Source organism: Rhinolophus sinicus, linkage group LG10 (assembly GCF_036562045.2).
Source record: "Rhinolophus sinicus isolate RSC01 linkage group LG10, ASM3656204v1, whole genome shotgun sequence".
Classification (NCBI taxonomy): Eukaryota; Metazoa; Chordata; class Mammalia; order Chiroptera; family Rhinolophidae; genus Rhinolophus; species Rhinolophus sinicus.
In genome coordinates, this window is record NC_133759.1 from 21,528,169 (window position 1) to 21,547,220 (window position 19,052).

The following is a 19,052-nucleotide window of genomic DNA, read 5'->3' on the forward strand; positions in this document are numbered from 1 at the left end:
TCCTTTCTAAAACAAACTGGTCCTCCCAGTTTATGTTGGAACACTGAAGGTGGTAAGAAGGTAAATACAGTACGTGCTACTTTGGTTTATTGTTCTAAGTGCTAGAGGAGATACTGGGCAGTAGCAGCAACCACAAAGGAAATAGGAATGGTTGAAAGTTTGTCTTACAAAATTCAAAAAACGCTATAATCAGATGGATAAAAATATAATTTCATTCTAGAAGAATGCTTTCAATGGAATATTAACAGTGTTGTAATTAGTGTTAATATTACTTAATTCTGTCATCTGTAGTTGTCTCTGTTGCCTAACGAAAGTACCAGTTAAAGCATAAGAGAACAAGTTAGATTATTTATTTTCCTTCCTGAAAGCTGTTTGTTTCCTCTCCTGCTTTGAAGGTTTGTAGTAACTGGCTTCCCTGGGAGCCAGGACTTGGCCCATTTCCCGTTGCCCATCCTTTGCCTTCTCTGAACGACTGGGTACAGGTCATCCCCCCTTCAAGCCCCAACCCCTTCCTGTTTGTTCATTTCCGCTTTTAGCCTCTTCCTGGGCCATCCTTTTCATGCATTCATCTTTTGCTTTGATTCTTTGACAAAGGCATTATAGGATGGGACCTCTCTGGTGGGAAGGGCTTACTGGATGAGGTTCCCTCCTCTAGGCTCCTCCTCTGCACACACAGCACAGACTCCGTGAGCTGATCCGTGTCACCCTTGCAATTCAGATAGGCCTGTTTGATATCAGCCAACTCGTCCTCAGGACCTTTGTATATCTTTCCAAAAGCTTGGATATCCCCTTTAATATGTCTCCCCGTCCTGGGCTTAGCTGAGCACAGCGGATTCCTTGTCCACTGTTCCTGCTCGTTGTACACTGCTGTCTAGTCTTTGTCACATAAAATGGAATAGACTTTCCTGAGGACGAGGAAGCGGTGGATGGCATGGCATCCTCCTTGTCACCCTTACCTACCCAGGCTGGGTGCACCTGTTGAGATACCTCGTGATAGTTGCGTTGGACGAGGTTCAAGCCCTCATGCCACCCAGCAAGGTTAAAGGTCTGCACGGCTGAGTGTTTACTTCCGCAGATCCAGCATGTCCATCCTGGGCAAGGCTGCAGAGTGGGCTACAGCTCAATTGAAAACTTTTTGAGGGAAGGGATTTGGTTCATCTATGGCATAGAAACTTGGGCGTAGTAAGTACATGGTAGTTGATGATTATAATGCGCCTCTGAAAGTTGTAAGTTGAGAAGGGAAGGAAAGCGAAAATTTTATTTTTTTGAAAATACACTATGCATACTTATTTTACAGTAAGTACATTTAGTCTTTTTGTTGAGCTGAAGAAGGGAACAAAATCATGAAGGTAGACTTTCACGACTTAAAGCCAGAATCTCCTTGGAGGTTAAATTTTAGCATGGCTTCTCTTTTGTCTAGAAAAATACAAAGTTCTTAGAACTTTGATTGGCTCTTAGTTAATTTGCCCATGAAAGTGGTATTGCATGTTAAGTCTGTAGACTCATTTTTGACAATTTTATGTTTAACCGTAATTCAATCTAATAACTGTGGTAAATGTTTCCTTTTAATTAGAGGACCAAAGAGGAAAGAACAAGAAAGAAAGCATTCTATATTGATATCTAAGGGTTCCCCTTACCTCAGATTTTCTTTAATTTCTGATCTGGAGGGTTTTTCTGTGAGTATACGTACCAGTTACTTAGTAACTTCCAGAGACAACCAATTAAAAATCTTTGCCACTTCAATTCTTACCATGAGATTTTTGAATGGTCTTACAGGTAAGCCTGTAAGCCTACTTTAAAAAGAATGCAGTTAGCTGTAATAAGAATTCAGTTCTTTGAGAAGAATGACATCTTGTTTTTGATATCTCAAATGATTCACCTAGTAACAGGTCCTCACTGTATATTGATTTCATGAGCCAATGAGAATAATTTCTTTTTAGGGTCCTGATGAAGAAGCTGTTGTGGATCTTGGCAAAACCAGCTCAACTGTCAACACCAAGTTTGAAAAAGAAGAACTAGAGAGTAAGTTTGTTTAAAATCACGTATGCTTAGCAGGATAAATTACTAATGAATGTTAATCTCCTTTTAACTTTTACCTACTTTTTTTTTTTTTTTCTTTTATTAGAGTGAAAATACAGCTCTCTTACGAGAGGAGGTACCCAAAACTGGGTTGCCCCTTTACCTACTGTTTGTTGAAGTAGTTTTAGTTATTGTTGTGAGGTATAGTGTACATTTAAAGGGGGTGTTCAACAGTTTTCTAAATATGATTTAAAGAGTCATACAGCAAAACACCTGTGTAACCACTATCCGTATCTGCAAATAGAACATTCCCTGATTATTAATTACTCTTTGTTGAAAGTATTGGCATGACATAGATTTCATAATGCTTATCAAACTTCACTGATAGTTACTATTACTTGACAAATTGAAATGCCAGTTATAAAATCAGTTAATACTTTTATTTTTTTTCATTTCTAGCAGGTTGAGTAATTTGTATTATGAACAAACTAGAATGCTAGACTAATAAAAGCCACAGTTATCACTAGTCATCTAAGTGCTCATTTTATAGGTCTGTTACATCAGCCTTCTAAAATGCTATAAGAACCTCGGCAGAGCATTGTGGAGCAAATGAATTATTTGCCAGTCTTTCTTCCCTGAGCAGGAAGCAATATTTTCTTTCTCTTTTTTTTTAAATTTTCTTTTGAAATAAATTTAGATTTACAGAAGAGTTGCAAAGATAGTACAGAGTGTTTCTATATACCCTTCATCCAGCTTTTTCTAATGTTAACATTTTATATAACCATCATAAGTTTATGAAAATGAAGACATTAACATTGGTACAATACTGTTAACTAAACTACAGATTTTATTCAGGTTTCACCAGTTCTTCCACTGATGTCCTTTATTCAAGAATCCAGTTGAATAGTTTAGGATCCAGTAGTACTTTTTGTGTTTCCTTAGTCTCATCTAATCTATAAGTTTTTGGTCATTCCTTGTTTTTCATGAACTTGACATTTTTGAAGAGGAGTGAGTAGTTAGATACTTTGTAGAATGTCTCTAAATTTGGGTTTGTCTAATGTTACCATCTGAACAGACTGAGACAATGGATATTTGGGGAGCATACCACAGAAGTGACGAGTTCTTCGTTTTTTTTTAAAGATTTTATTGGGGAAGGGGGGAACAGGACTTTATTGGGGAACAGTGTGTATTTTCAGGCCTTTTTTCCAAGTCAAGTTGTTGTCCTTTCAATCTTAGTTGTGGAGGGCGCAGCTCAGCTCCAGGTCCAGTTGCCATTTTCTAGTTGCAGGGGACACAGCCCACCATCCCTTGCGGGAGTCGAGGAATCGAACTGGTAACTTTGTGGTTGAGAGGATGCGCTCCAACCAACTGAGCCATTCGGGAGCTCAGCGGCAGCTCAGCTCAAGGTGCCGTGTTCAATCTTAGTTGCAGGGGGTGGAGCCCACCATCCCTTGCGGGACTCAAGTAGTTAAACTGGCAACCTTGTGGTTGAGAGCCCACTGGCCCATGTGGGAATCGAACCTGCAGCCTTTGGAGTTAGGAACATGGAGCTCTAACCACCTGAGCCACCGGGCCGGCCCCGTGACGAGTTCTTCTTAGTGTAACAAATCTGTTGACATATGATTTGTTGGTGATGTTAATCCCGAACACTTGGTTAAGGTGGTATTTGTGACAAATGTTTTGATAGCCTTATTTTTGGGTCTTTTTGAGAACTACATTCTCATTAAGTTAAAGTCGTCTGTGAAAATTGCTACCATCCGTAAGAAACCTTAATCTGTTGCTTTGAAAAAGGAGATGGAAAGAGACACCAATAAGTGCTCCCCACGTTTACTTTCTGAGATGGAAATGAAAAAAACCCTGTCTTTCAAAATTGACTTTAAAAGTCCAGACTTACTAGGGCTTCTAGAAAGAATCTCAGTTACCTAGAAGGTTGTGGTTAGATTCTGGGACTAGGGAAGTTAAAATTTTTAGCAATAATTTTATTAACTCAAATGTACGATGATACATTTAATCCATCACTTGCCATTTAATGACATTCCTCAAATACACATATATATGACCTAGAACTTAAAGAGAGGAACTTGACTATGTTCATTGACTTTCCTTGTTTACCACAGGGCCCATTAACTTTGCATGCTTTGTACAGATCTAAATTTCGGTATCAAGTTTGAGGGAAAGATCAAGTTTGTCTCAGAGTTTGAATAGGCCTTTGATGAAATAAAGGTGAAAGAACAAAGAAATAAAAAATTATAACTGAGAACACTGAGAGGGCAATAACAAAAACAGAAAAAAACGAAGACTTGATCTCACCTTTGAATTGTAGCATAGTCTTACTGATTTTATCTAGTCTTTCTAAATTGCAAACTCATAAAATTTATTTTTGTCTTTGTACATTTGGGATTGTGTGCCAAAACCCATTAGTACTAATTGGAGTAACAATGTTGTAATTCCCAGTGCACAATGATGAGAATTGACTCTTTAATTTCCACTTTTCTTTGATGTTGAGAAGAAAATAGTTTTATACTAAAATAAAATTGTAAGATCACGAGTTTAGTTATGCTTTTCTTCCTTCCTTTTTTTTTTTTTTACTTTTTTTACTGAGATAGCATTCACATAACACAAATCATCATTTTAAAGTATATAGTTTATTGTTTTTTAGTATATTCACTATGTTGTGTAGCCACCACAACTTTAATTCCAGAACTTTTCCATCATTCCAAAATAAAGCTTATATAATTGGTTTTTAAATTTAGAATTTTCTGGTAAAATATTTAAAAACAATTGATATTTAATTTCCACAGTTCTTTATCTCGTGCTGAGTCTGTACTAGCCAGAGTGCTGGGTGCCAGGAGATATTTAAACACTTTTCATTCAATATGTTTCAATAGGTCTAGTCTTTTAAGTTAAAAGGTGATTATTTATTTTATTGACATTAATATGTTGGCAACTGAAACAAGAAATCAGAATGTCACTGTTTTCAACTGTAGCTGGGAACATGTACGTCAGGCAACTCAAACTTTTTGCTGCTCTGTGCATGTTTATAAATGATTATGAAATCGCCATGAGTTTGGGGTTACAAATAAGTTTTAGTGAGTCGGCAAATTTTCAAATACAGATTCCATGAATAATGAGGATTGACTGTATTTTTAAATCTCATCTAAAGGTGAAGATCTCGAGTTTCTTGAGGTATTTATTTTCTTACCATCTTACGGAATTTGTTAGGAAAGGAATGTCATTAACAGCACATATTTTAGCACAGTACTTTTTTATGTTCTACACGAAGGCATAAAAACAGCTCTAGGCCAGATGATTTTTGCCTAGTTGCAAATTAGTTAAACTTGTAGCCCATGACCCCTTTCACTCAGCACAGCTTAAATAGGAACCTCATTAGAACTATTTAAGAAATCAATTTCATGCTTCTCAGTACTTGACATAGTGCTATTAGCTGTCTGCCTCCCTGATTCAGTTTCATTTAGTGGGCAAAAGCAGAGACTGCCTTTCATAACTGTTTTGTTGGTCAGAATACAAACCTAGGATAATGTAACATCTAGTAGTTTTTTTCTGTTCTAAAAGTAGATGATAGCAGATAACCTTACTGTATTGCTTTGTTTTCCCCAATCTGATATTTTCTACCCTTTAATTGGAGTATTTGAACCATTTACATTTAGTGCAGTCCTCAGTAATTTGGACCTTGATGATCTGAGATTTTTCAAAACTTAAAAAAATGAGTAAATACGTACAAATACCCATTTATGAATATTGATTATAAAGTATTTAATCATCGTTAAAGCCTATCTCTCATGCGAAGGATCTTTGCTAACTAGGGTTGGCCATAAATGTAGATAGAATAAATTTATGTCTATATGATTTTAAGAAGGCCAAGCTCTGCTTTCCAAAAATAATCTTTTTAGACTTGCAAACTAATGCTTACACAGGTAACCTGTATATCTAGTGTATTTATCAGTTGATGATATTAGTCCTTGGTATAACATTCTGTCTAGAGCTCTGTACAATAAGAGACGTAATAGGAGACTAGCATTTTTAATTATGTGAACTTATATGTGAGCTTAAAAGAATTACTTATATGTAATTCTTTTTTATCAAAGTAAATTTCGTTGTACTTTTGTGTATATCACTTTTTTTTCCCAGTTTGGAAAACCAGTAATACGTTTCTGAATCTTTTGTCAGGTCATCGAGCTGTATATATTGGTGTTCATGTCCCGTTTAGTAAAGAGAGTCGTCGCCGTCATAAGCACCGTGGACACAAACATCACCACCGGAAAAGAAAAGATAAAGAATCAGATAAAGAAGATGGACGGGAATCTCCTTCTTATGGTAAAAGGAAACAGTAGATCTCCGTTAACAGTTTAAAGTTATTTCTTGGAAAGCTTTTTTTTTTTTTAATTGAGTATTTCCTTTTTAAAATTGTATGTCTGAAATAATTTAGACACATTATATCCATTGAGGAATACTAATCGAAGTAAGAATGTTTTTTTCTACAAGGAAAATATTTAGTTATAGATTAAGATCTACATCGATAAGTAACAAAAGTAAGAGGCTTTGTTTTCTAGCCTTGGAATTCAAAAAGTTGCATCTTAAATTTCAATTTAGTAGGGTTTTATTTCCCTTTCTCTATTACATATTTTATTATTTCCATATGCAGTGAACAAATATCTGGAATCCTCAGGCTCCTGAAAGAGGTTGAATATTTTGTTTTGTTTTTAAACACATTATGGGCAGAAGATCTTATCTATTAAGCTGCATTACTTGGTATTCTATGCAAAAAAGAGTGCACTGATTTGGTAGTATGGTTTATAGGACAGGATTTGTGTTTGAAAGCAGAGAAATATAGAAGTGCCCAATAGACAGAGAAAATCAGAAAGAATAAAGGCATTTGAATATAGTACAGGAAAGAGAATGTTATCTGATAATAAACATTGATAGTGCTGATTTGAGTGGCCCTGAGAAGTGGGAAAGGGAAAAGCCAGAAAAACGAGCTGTGCAGCCTGAGGAGAACTCTCAGACACAACACTTACTTGACGTATAGGGAGTCATTGGTTTTTTTAGGACAACACAAGCCCACGTGGCCAATCTTTACACTATGGGTCCTAGTGTGTGCATTCTAGCAAAGCTGCATGAGCTGCGCCCCTATAGGCTCCTGTGCTCAGCTAAAGGAAAGTTTTGTGAAGAGGTAAAGGGAAAAAGAACTACTGTGTATAATACAGCTACAGTATGAACATGAGAAAGAAAATACTGATGGCCCAGTAAAATATCAAGTGCCAGTTCTGTGCTAAGCATTCCACAAGTCCTTCACATACACTCTTTGATTTACTCTTCTGCCTTTTTTTTTTTTTTTTTTTAATATAGGTCTTACTGTTTTCATTGTATAGATGGAGAAACTTCAGCTTAGGGAGTCTAAATGGTGGGAATCTCTTAACAACCTGTGCTAAAAGATACTGATGGCCTGGCAAAATATTAAGTGTTCATATAGCTAACAGCGTCATGTAGCTAGCAAAGGAAAAACCAACACTAATTTTAGAAAGGATCAGTAGTACACTTTGATGATATTTAGTAATTTAGAGGTGTTTTGCTGTTCCATATCATGTATCCATCCAGTTTAGGATATCTTAGGTGATTCTGTCAGTGGATCAGTACGTGTCTCTAATTCATATTGAATAAAATGGCACACAATATTTTTATAGAAATGCTATTTACTTAATTGTAATTAAGTATGTTTATATAGTCACCTGGGTAGTTGGTTTGATGTTTCAAGCTAAGGTATGATATTTGAAGTTTAAATATAGTGGTTTGAAAATAAGTTTGGTGGAGGAAATATTTGTGACTTTTTAATGGAGTAGCTATCCCTAGAATAATTTTATGTCACTGAAGTTGGTTTATTTTGGTTTTAACTGCCAATATATATCCTAGAAATTATGAATGAAGTCCCTTTTTTCTTTCCTTCACTCTCTAAAGTGAGATTATAGAGGACTATTGCTTCTGGACATGATGGCCTAACAGGAATTGAATTTGCCCTCCCATTTTAAACAGAAAAATGGATAAAATATATGAAGCAGTAATTTTCAGACATTGGACAATACAGGCAGCACAGGCCTCTGACTTCTGAGAGCAGGGAAGCAAGTTAGATGAACTTTATGATTGCCTGACCTTATTGCCTAGAGATAGTTTCTAGGCCACAGCACAGGGAAAGGAATCTGAGCAGAGCTTAGCAGTCTCTCAGAGTTGAAGCAGACAGAGATTGGAATTTGGGGATGTGAAAGTATTTGAGATGCAGAGTGCCAGAAAGTAGAGAGCTACACACAGAGGATTCCAAAGGTCTGAAGAAGGGTCCTTTTGAATCTTTGGCCGAGTACTGGTCTAAGCCAAAGGAAACTACTGGAGGCGTCGGAAATAACCACCAGGAAACACTAGGCAAAACAATTCCTGGATTTTACAAAAGATTGGGAATAGGGTGTTTTCCCATCAGTCAGAGTGGGAAAGCCTTGTGACATACAGTACAGTGGGTAGAGTTCATAAAAGGGTATTGCCTTAGCAGTGGGTCTTAATTAGTTTTACACTAAAGACAACAGTGGATCTGCTCTGAAAATTCTTAAAAACAGTTGTTGAAAGAATTAAACTGATTTCAAATATCTGCATGCCAGAACAAAGTGTAACACTGCTAAAAGAAATGCAGTGAAACCAAACACCGAACTCTCTAAAATTCACAATATCTGATATCCACAAATTATTTAAAATATAAACAAGTGGGACTATATGAGTCGTAGCCAAGAGAAAAATAAATCAATAGAAACAGATCCAGAAATGAGAGTTTGATGGAATTAGAGAACAAGCGTGTTAAAGAAACTGTAACAAATATGTTTTATATGCTCAAGAGGATAGAGGAAAATATGACTGTGATGAAGAAATTGAAATATAAGAAAGCCCCAGATGGAACTTCTAGAGATTAACAATATAATATCTGAAATGAAACATACATTGGATAAGATTAAGAGAAGGTTTGAGACTGCAGAAAGAAAAAAATAATCAATGATTTTGAAGACTGATAGAAACTCCAAAATAAAAGAGAGGGAAAAATGACTGAAAACGAATAAACAGAGGATGAGTAACTTGTAGGACAATTTCAGGTAGTCTAACATATATATAATTGGAGTGCCAGAAAGAAGGTTGCAGAAAAACTTGCAGCTAAATATACAGCTAAAGGAGTGCTTAGAGGAAAATTTGTAATCCTTGTAATAGAAAAGAAGAAATATCTTAAAACAATGATTTAAGCTTCTGATTCAAGAAACTAGGGGAAAATAAAGCATATTAGACCAATGTAAGGAAAAGAAAGGAAACAAAACCAAAGCAGAAATGAATAAAATAAAAATTGGAAAAACAGTAGCAAAAAATCAATCAGACTGAAATCTAGTTCTTTGAAAATATTAATAAAATTATGAACCTATTTCCAGATTCATCAGGGAAAACAAAAATGATACAAATTACCAGTATTGGAAACTTTCAGTACAGATCCTACAGACATTAAAAGACTAATGAGGGAATATTATGATTGATTTTATGCCAACAAAATTGATAATTCAGATGAAATGAGGAAATTCCTTAAAAATAAAAGCTAAACAGAAATGGATAACCTGAATTACCCTGTATATATAAAGAAATTGAACTTGTAGTCTAAAACACTCCTACATTAAAATTTACTCCCAAGTGGCATTATGGATGAATTCAATCAAACATGTAAGGAAGAAATTACATAGACTTTACCAGAAAATTGAAGATGAAGGAATACTTCCTAGTTCATTTTATGAATCCAGCATTACCCTGATACCAAAACTAGATAAAGATGTTTACAAGAGAATCAAACTACATTCTATATATGTCTCCTGAATATAGATTCAGAAATCCTTAACAAAATAAAAACTTATCTTACCCAGCAATATTTAAAAAGGATATCATAACTATGGTAGGCTGAATAATGGCCCCCAAGATGTCCATATTCCTAATGCCCAGAACCTGTGAATGTTAGTAGTATATGGCAAACTCGAATTTACAGTTGTGATTAAGTTAAGGATTTTCAGATGGGGAGATTATACTGGCTTGTTCAGGTGGGCCAGATGTAATCACAGGGGGTCTTTAGTCAGAAAATCAGAGAGGAAGTAGATGTGACAACAGAAGCAAGTAGTTATAGTGATCCAAGGATGGGATCCAGACCTGAAAAATGTAGGCAGCTTCCAGAAGCTAAAAGAGACAAGGAAATAGATTTTCCCCTAGAGCCTCAGGAGGAACCAGTCCCATGATTTTAGTCCTATAATGCATTTTGAATTTCTGGTCTCCAGAACTGTAAGAGAATAAATTCATGTTGTTTAAGCCCCAAACTTTGTGGTTGTTTTGTTACAGCAACAATAGGAAATTAATATAATAGCCAAGTGGAAATTCAGGGTTGGTGTATCATTTAAACATCTATCAATGTAAATAAGCACATTAACAATATAAAGGAGAAAAAACATAATCATCTCTATAGGTGCAGAAAAAAACCTTTGACAAAATCCTACCCCCATTGATAATAAAACTCTCAACTAACCAGGAATAGAAGAAAGCTTCCTCAGCGTTATATGGAGCATCTACAATAAACCTGTAGTCAGCATCACACTTAGTGATAAAAGACTGAATGCTTTCTCCTTATGATTTGGAAAAAGGCAAGGATGTCCTGTCTCGCCACTTCTGTACAACATGCCACTGGAGCACCTATCCGGTGTAATAAGGCAAGAAAGAAACTAAAGGCATACAGGTAGCAAAGGGAGAAGTAAAATTGTCTTTATTCACAGATACAGGATCATGTATGTAGCAAATCCGAAGCAATGTACGAAACTGCAGAACTGAGTGAGTTTCTCAAGGTTGCAGGATACAAAACCATATTTCTATATAGTAGCAATGAACAGTCAGAAATGGAAATTAAAAATACCACTTACAGGAACACCAAAAATAGTACTTAAGTATAAGACCTAAATATTGAAATGTTCAAAACGTTAAGAAGTTCAATAACTTCTATTAATGTTTTTGTTTGTCCTGCGTAGGTCTCAGGGTATTCCTTCAATATGCAGACCTATGTCATATACATACTGGAAAATTTTCAGATAAACGGTTTTCTATTGCCTTTCCCCCAATTCTTTATATTTTCCTCTTTCTGGCATTTTTCCTGTTTGACTTTCTTATTCTGTTCTCTGCATCTCCTTGTGTTTTTCGTCTTATTTGTCATTGATACATTCTGTCTGATTTCCTCAGATCTGTCTTTTCCTTTAATAATTCCTTCTTATTTACTCTTTAACCTGTTCTAATATCCCTGTGTTTTGCATTACAAGTGCATGGAGGTTTGTTCACTTAACTGTAGATTTTGAGTGTGACCTCATCTCTCATGTTCAGCAGAATTTGAATTTTTTAATTGATCCTTGTGGTTGTTTGCTTGTGTGTTCATACTGAGGCCCTAGGGCTTTCAACTCGTCTGGACTAGAATTTATGTTAATTTCTGTCTTTGGGGATTCTCTACCAAATAGGTAGTTTAAATTCAGATGCTATGAGTGAGATACCTGTTTCTTACATTGACTGCCCTACCTCCCTTACGTCAGCTGACCGAGTTTTACTTTTCCACGATAGTAGGAAAAGTCAGTTTCTGCGTACTCCTTGCTTTGAGTTTTCTCATATTTTTTGGAACTGGGAGGATTTTCTGTTTTCAGTCTTGAATTTAGCTATATATTAACTACATTTTATTTAATGTCCTATTTTATCTAACATTTCCACATTTTTAGTGAGGAGCCTTTGAACATAGTGTTGCATGTTTTTGGATGTTGCTTGTTTTTATTTGTTTGTTTTTACATCAGTTATAAGATTAGTCTTGTTTACTTTTAACATAATTTTTCCTTTTTTGTCCGTGCATGTGATCTGTCTGTGATAGTCTTTTTTTTTTTCCCCCTGGATTGTTGATCCTTGTTTCTTTCCCAAATTACAGCATTTTAATAATAAAAGTAGTAAAAGCTAGTTATCTTCATTAAATATAGGGGTTGCTGACAAGAAGAAATATAATAAAAGAGTTTTGAGGGAATATGTTTATTTATAACAAAAGGATTTCACTTTCAAATCTGTGAATTTATCTTTGAATGAATTGAGGAAAATTTTGAGTGTATTTGAATTCTTGTTTTGTCAAGATACACCATCCCAGAGAGTTCAGTTCATCCTTGGTACTGAGGATGATGATGAGGAGCATATCCCCCATGACCTCTTCACGGAAATGGATGAACTGTGTTACAGAGATGGGGAAGAGTACGAATGGAAAGAAACTGCCAGGTAATAAATACTCAGTCTCAGTGTTTGACTGGCTTTAACATGATTTCTTTTTGTAATGAGAGTATAAAATTGAAATGATGAGCTACCCAGTGCTTAAAACAATGAACGGAGAATTTCCTCGTGTCTGGAAATTATGTCTTTAGTTTTCCTCTTTATTCTCAAAATTTGTTTCCTTATATAATTCTTAATACTTTAACACGACACAAAAGGAATTATCGTACATTTTCAAGTCCTTAATTAGAGAAACACATTTGAAAGTCAAAATCTTGCACATTTTAAGTTTAAAAGAGGATTAGAAGTGGAAAGTACGAAGTGCCATAGTTTGTCGACTTCTTATTGAGATAGCTAGAATAGAAAGTAACTACAAAGATGACTTGTGACTATAGATACGGTAGCTCTTTAGCCTAATTTATAAAAATGGGTTTGTTAGCCAAGTTATGTTTTAGTGGTGGTTATCGTTGTTTCTCTTTAAAAGAACAAGTTTATGTGTATCATGTTAAAATCAGCAAATGAAATCGTCATTCTTTATAAAATATTTTTACATTTTATACATTTTAGATGGCTGAAATTTGAAGAGGATGTTGAAGACGGCGGTGACCGATGGAGTAAACCTTATGTGGCAACTCTCTCTTTGCACAGTCTTTTTGAACTAAGAAGTTGCATCCTAAATGGAACAGTCATGCTGGATATGAGAGCAAGCACTCTAGATGAAATAGCAGGTTATAGCAAATTAACGTTTTTATATTTAAATTGTACGGAAATTAGAGAGATTTAAATAGCGAAATAAAGTGGAATTTTAGGCTATTGATTTAACAGTTATAAGTTGAGCTTCCATTCTGTGCAGGGCAGTATGAGGAGTAGACATACAAATAACTCTTTTTGCCTCTGATACGTTTAGAGTTTAGGAGATTAATTTAGACAGACATAACTACAGTATCAAGAAGAAAGTGCCTATACCATAAGCCAGATAAGGAGTACGTTCTCTGGAAATAAAGAGGAAGGAGCATTTTGTTTCTTTATTTTCTGGACCAAGGTATCTGGGGAAGATCTACAGAGTACATTAACTGTACAACTTATTCATAGAAGTTGAACACGGAACAAGGAGCAGGTGGTACAGGAGAAAAGAAAGTATTCTGAGGTGGCAGACAAGGAAGAAAAGTCTAGAAAGTATAGATAGGTATGAATCTCAGGAAATCCAGATTCCTGTAAGTATACAGATTTCTTGAATAGTAATAGAAGATATGTTTGGAAAATAAATCAGAGATAGATTGTGACTAGCCTTGAATTACGGGATTAAGAAATTGGAATTGATTTGGTAGGCATTTTGGCTCTTGGTGACTTCTAAGTTGGAGAATAGTGTGATCTAATGTGTGTCAGGAATCTTCCTGGCAAGAGCATATAGGGTGGCTTTGGATTAGGAAGAGGTGGGAAGCAAGTTCGGCCAGTTATTCTCTTGGAATAGTCTAAGTAAGAAGTGATGATGACCTGTACTGTCGTAGGTAGTAGCAGTGGAAATGAAGGAGAGAGAAGCTTAAAGGATTCTGTGGGTTAGAAAGTGGAAAAAGATAGCTGTGAAAATGGATTTGATAGTGTGACTACCTTTATAGATTGCTCCCATGGGAAAAAAAAATCTGTAGTATTTGATCTTCAAGAGAACCACAAATTATTAGAATTTCTCAGGCTAGAAATTACTTTGATATTATTATATTGTTAGATTTGACCACATGCTGCAAATGTTTAAATTATCAAAGTTCTTACTTTCTTGTCTTTTATGAATGACTTAAAATTGAGTTAGGGTTATGAATATTGAATTTGGACATGCGGGACTTACTTTGGCTTTGCAATCATCACATAAAACAATGTAATATTTTAGTAAATGTTGTATAATCCATCATTCATTAGTACCGAGTATGGTAGCCTGTAGTCATTTTGTTAATGTTGTAGTGAATCTGGTAGGTTGATCCTTTCCAGTTCTCTTTTGGAATAACCTTATAAGTTTGAAAACTTGACTCTTATCTCAAGTTAGTGCCACTACTTTAAAAATAGTTATATACAAGTATACTCTATAAAATAAAAAATATTCCAATCACCACAAAAATGTATAAAATGACATTACCATCAATCTCCCCATTCTTTATACCCCCACCTCTCCTTACAGTGTGATATATTCATCTTCTTAGAACTTATTGCTTCATGATATTTTACCTGTTTGCTCATTGGTGGTTCTACCTCTGGACAAGGGAGAGCAGAAAATTGATCTGCTTAGTTAACTGCTGTATTCCCAACACATAATCTGTACTTGGTAAATAGTTAATGATTAAGTGAATGAGTCCAGATATTCATCTACAGTTTTTGGGAAAAGTATGAGGTGAAGCAATAAAAAACCTACACTTCTCAGGAAGCAAATATTATTGAATATTCAGTTTAATAGAATTTCTTATATCCATATCAGGAAAGCACTTTCAACTCTAGGGAGGCTATTAGTGTATAACAGTAGCCTCTTTATGAATAATAGTACTTATTAAAATAAGGGTGTCTTTGTAATTCGTTCATTTTTGTTGGATAATGTTCATACTTTATGCATGCATTATTCAATATTAGATAAGAATAATACTTTCTAGAGCTATTTAAAGATCTTATTTTTCTAGTAGGGTTTCACTTACAGTTTATCGTATGTTATAGTCATCCAACTGTTATTTAATAAAAGCAACTTTCTTTTTCTTTGAATAGATATGGTTTTGGACAACATGATAGCCTCTGGCCAATTGGATGAGTCCATTAGAGAGAATGTCAGAGAAGCTCTTCTTAAGAGACATCATCATCAGAATGAGAAAAGATTCACCAGTCGGATTCCCCTTGTTCGATCTTTTGCAGATATAGGCAAGAAACATTCTGACCCTCACTTGCTTGAAAGGAATGGTGAGATAAGTTGTGGCATCCAATTTTTGCTAACACTTCTACTCTAACAGCATTGTACTATGTTACAATTATCATTTGGGGAAAGAAAGATATTTTTTCCAGATAATTATTACATAACTCATTTCATCTTTTTTATTCTTAAAAAAAAAAAAGTGTTATTTGTGTATTTAAAAAAAGCTAAAATGTCTTTCTTTACAACATGACAGAATTATGTGTAGAAATCATTTAGGTAAAAGACTTAACCATTCATTCTCTTATCATGGCACACTTAAGTATTGGTAATATTTATGCACTATCAATATACCAAACCCTGCGTTACTTCTCCTTCCTGTTTTTTTTTTTGTTTCTGTTCAAGAATTCTTGTATAATTAAAGAGGCATAATTATGACCTATAAGTTTAGTTTAATTTTTTTAATTCTAAATTTTTGGTTTGAACCTTTATTGTCTATATTAGATTTTTCCTAGTGATTCTTTTGTTTCTTTGGTCTCCTGAATATATTTTACCGAGCATAAACAAGTGTTTTGGGATTGGTTTGCTGATTTCTTTCCCTTTTATTTATACAATTTGTGAAAGGTTTTTATGACCATTCCTATCTTATGCTAGAAATTACCTTAGCCGATGTCTTCCAAGCCATTGAGAATGGCGCAGACCCACATATTCCAGCTCTCCACTCTCACTCACGGTCTAGCAGTGCGCGCGAGTTGTATGTTTTGGTAGCTGTTTACCTCTGTCACTGTCTTGGAGGGACACTTGGAGGGCTTGCCTTTCCTCTTTCTAAAGCAGAGGATTACATCACTGGGGTTCTATTTTGGCTCTCAAAAAGAGCTTTGATGTCAGCGACTCTGGAAAACCCAGGTTCAAAGGCTTGGAGTTGCTTATGAGGGTCACTGTTGCCTCTGGCTGCTCCCATTACCCAAAGCTTATGAGGATTGCAGTGAAGAGGAGTGGAGGATGGGCCACAATGTCTTCCTGCTCATCTTTTCTATCACTGAAATAATGGCTTTTAAGTGTTTTATAAGCAAACCAGCCATAGGTGATAGGGTTTAAAAATCTAAAGTTGACAGTAATCACTTTTTGCAGCTCAGGCAGTGTAAAATACTTGAGTCCATTTCCTTCTGAACCTATGACCACTAAGAGTCTTTTCTATTTAAAATTATGCTTTTGTATATTTAAGGAAGCTTAAGTAAAAAAGAAAGCTCTTCTTGTCATAAGTTCAATTTGAAAGCACACCATCTATGTCACATTGTATTTCTCCTTTTCATCTTTCATGTATTATATATTCTTTACTTGAGTGAAATGAACTCATTTACCCAGAGACCCTATTAAATCTCTGTTTCTCATGTGCAGTGCTTCCTGATTATTCTCCAGTTGTAAATTTGTTCCTTTTAATCATAAGACAGTGGCTTTTTTCTTTTAAATACCATTTTAAATGCATGGGAATTGTTATTTGTATTATAATTTAACAGTTTTCCTGCATGCAGCTTATTTTTTAACTAAATGGTGTTTTTTTTTTATGGATTGAAGGTTAATCTTTATTTTTAATATCTCTTTAGCACATAGCTTTGATTACATAGACTTAGATCATACGGGATTTTTATATTGCTCGTTTTCCTAAATGACAATGTCATTCCATTAAGCACACTTCATAGACTAGGTGTTTGAATTGTAAGTATATTTCACCTTTTGAAATATGCTAGTTACTTCATTATTGCTGTTGGTGAGAAATACTTTATTCTTATCTAGCTAAATTAAAGACTGTATGCATTTGTTTAAATTTATCTGCTGTATTACAATGGAAGCATATCTGATTAATATCTTTAGAGAGCTCAAGAAATTCTTTACAATTTATATTTCTTTTTAAAATTTTCTATGACTAGTCTTATATTTTTAAATATTACATGGGGGTACTACCAATAGGTGATGCCCTATTGACTTAATGTTATAAAGATTTGATATCAATTTTAAGCTAGAAATTACTAGATAATGTTAATGTGGACTTTTCTTGTGAGAGATAATAATCTGTAGTGGTTCGGACAGTGTAGGAAATATATACTAACTAGAAGCTGTCAGTGCTGGTAAGTTTTGTTTGTGTTCTATTTCTTAGATGATTTTTGTATTATCTAATTTGTTATTTATCACTTATTTAAGCAACAACTCTGCTTTGATTTTTTTTTTTTTTAAAGCCTCACTATTGGACATTCTAATTACTAACAGAATATTTTTCCCCACCATCTCTCATTAACATTGTTTTTTATTTTCTTGTTTATTTATTTATTTTTGATACACCAGGGAACTAAATATAGCTTAAGCAAGTTTTCAATGACTTTCTAACATTTAAAAATTTGATTGCCATGCTGACTCCAATAAGCATGAATTTGAAATTTTGGGCCTTCACAGCTTGCCATTTACAGTGTAAATTGATGTTTTTGTGTTTCTCTTTGCCTTCTGCAGTGAACTTCATCATATTTCATTTGTTTTATCTCAGGGGAAGGCCTTTCAGCCTCCCGCCATTCTTTGCGAACAGGTCTGTCTGCCTCAAACCTTTCATTGAGAGGAGAATCGCCTTTATCTCTTCTTCTCAGTCATCTTCTTCCTTCTTCAAGAGCTGGAACCCCTGCAGGCTCAAGGTGTACAACCCCAGTTCCCACCCCTCAAAACAGTCCTCCTTCCAGCCCTAGCCTCAGTCGCCTGACCTCCAGAAGTTCCCAACAGAGTCAGCTTCAGGCCCCAGCACTACTGGTTTCTCCTGCCAGTGATGATATTCCCACAGTAGTAATTCATCCGCCTGAGGAAGACTTAGAAGCACTGAAAGGCCAGGAGCAGAAGAATGAGGAAAATGTTGACATAACTCCAGGCAACTATTCACAATCCTCCATGTGTGGTGCTTTCTGCCTCTGGATCACTTGCACTTGGAATGCCTTTTAGCACATAGCTTTAGCAGCATTTGCAGATAATGCTTGGAATTTATTTTGACTTCTGCATGTTTTTTTTTCTTTATGTTGTAGACAAGAATAGAATTATTAAAAATTTTAAGTTATAAGGAGACTACAAAGAACACTACACATAATTTAAGCTCTTTCAAAAATTGCCAGTGAGATTTTACAGGTCAGGGCATTTAAATGGTTTAGGAAAACATAGATGTTTTTATAAGTAATCTTTTAATTTGCCATGATTAAAAAAAATGGTGGCTTTTCTTGTGTATTTCATTCATAAGGTAAATGAGTATATAACATATTATGCATAAATTATAATGAGGTGTTGTGCTTTTTATCTATTGTTTAGTGCTTTTGTCCAAAGAATGCAGGATGTTTTAACCTTCCTAGCAATAATAGGACCGAATGTTCTTTTTCTGAGAAGATTGATGGTCTCTAGTGATTGCCTGAAATCATTATTTCAAGACTAGTATTATATTTTGGAATAGATTTTAGTTGTCTTTTATTCAGTGCCATATTACCTTTACTCCAAATTCACCTTGACATTTAGGATATATTTTTGTATGTGAATTAGAAAACTTATTTCTTAGTGGATGAGTGTTTTATAACTAATATAAGGGTTTTATATTATGAAAATTTTGGTTCTTTTACTTTAATTATATGTGCATTTGTATATGTATTTTTGCCGATTTTGTATAAAGAAATATTCTTTAGTGACTATTTTACTGGTGGCCACGCATCAATGTGACATACACAAATGCTAATTAGTGATTTTAATCATATAAATACTACTATGTTTCCCCAGAAATAAGACCTAGCCGGACAGTCAG

General features: G+C 34.8%; 1 protein-coding gene and 1 pseudogene across 19 annotated transcripts in view; one reads left to right on the forward strand and one right to left on the reverse strand.

Moving 5' to 3' along the window:
* The window catches only part of SLC4A7 (solute carrier family 4 member 7), a 98,722-nt gene that overhangs the window by 33,660 nt on the left and 46,010 nt on the right, over window positions 1-19,052 (forward strand). For 7 of the 19 annotated variants that reach the window (XM_019745254.2, XM_074312738.1, XM_019745259.2 and 4 more), the window contains 5 exons: window positions 1,941-2,022; window positions 6,208-6,354; window positions 12,231-12,369; window positions 12,928-13,088; window positions 15,100-15,288. In XM_019745254.2, coding sequence (XP_019600813.2) covers window positions 1,941-2,022; window positions 6,208-6,354; window positions 12,231-12,369; window positions 12,928-13,088; window positions 15,100-15,288 — 718 coding nt within the window. Of the gene's footprint in view, window positions 1-1,940; window positions 2,023-6,207; window positions 6,355-12,230; window positions 12,370-12,927; window positions 13,089-15,099; window positions 15,289-17,774; window positions 18,144-19,052 lie in introns of all 19 variants that reach the window. The other 12 variants (XM_074312736.1, XM_074312735.1, XM_019745256.2 and 9 more) reach the window with 3 other exon arrangements.
* Window positions 484-1,284, reverse strand: LOC109454519 (dnaJ homolog subfamily C member 9; annotated as a pseudogene).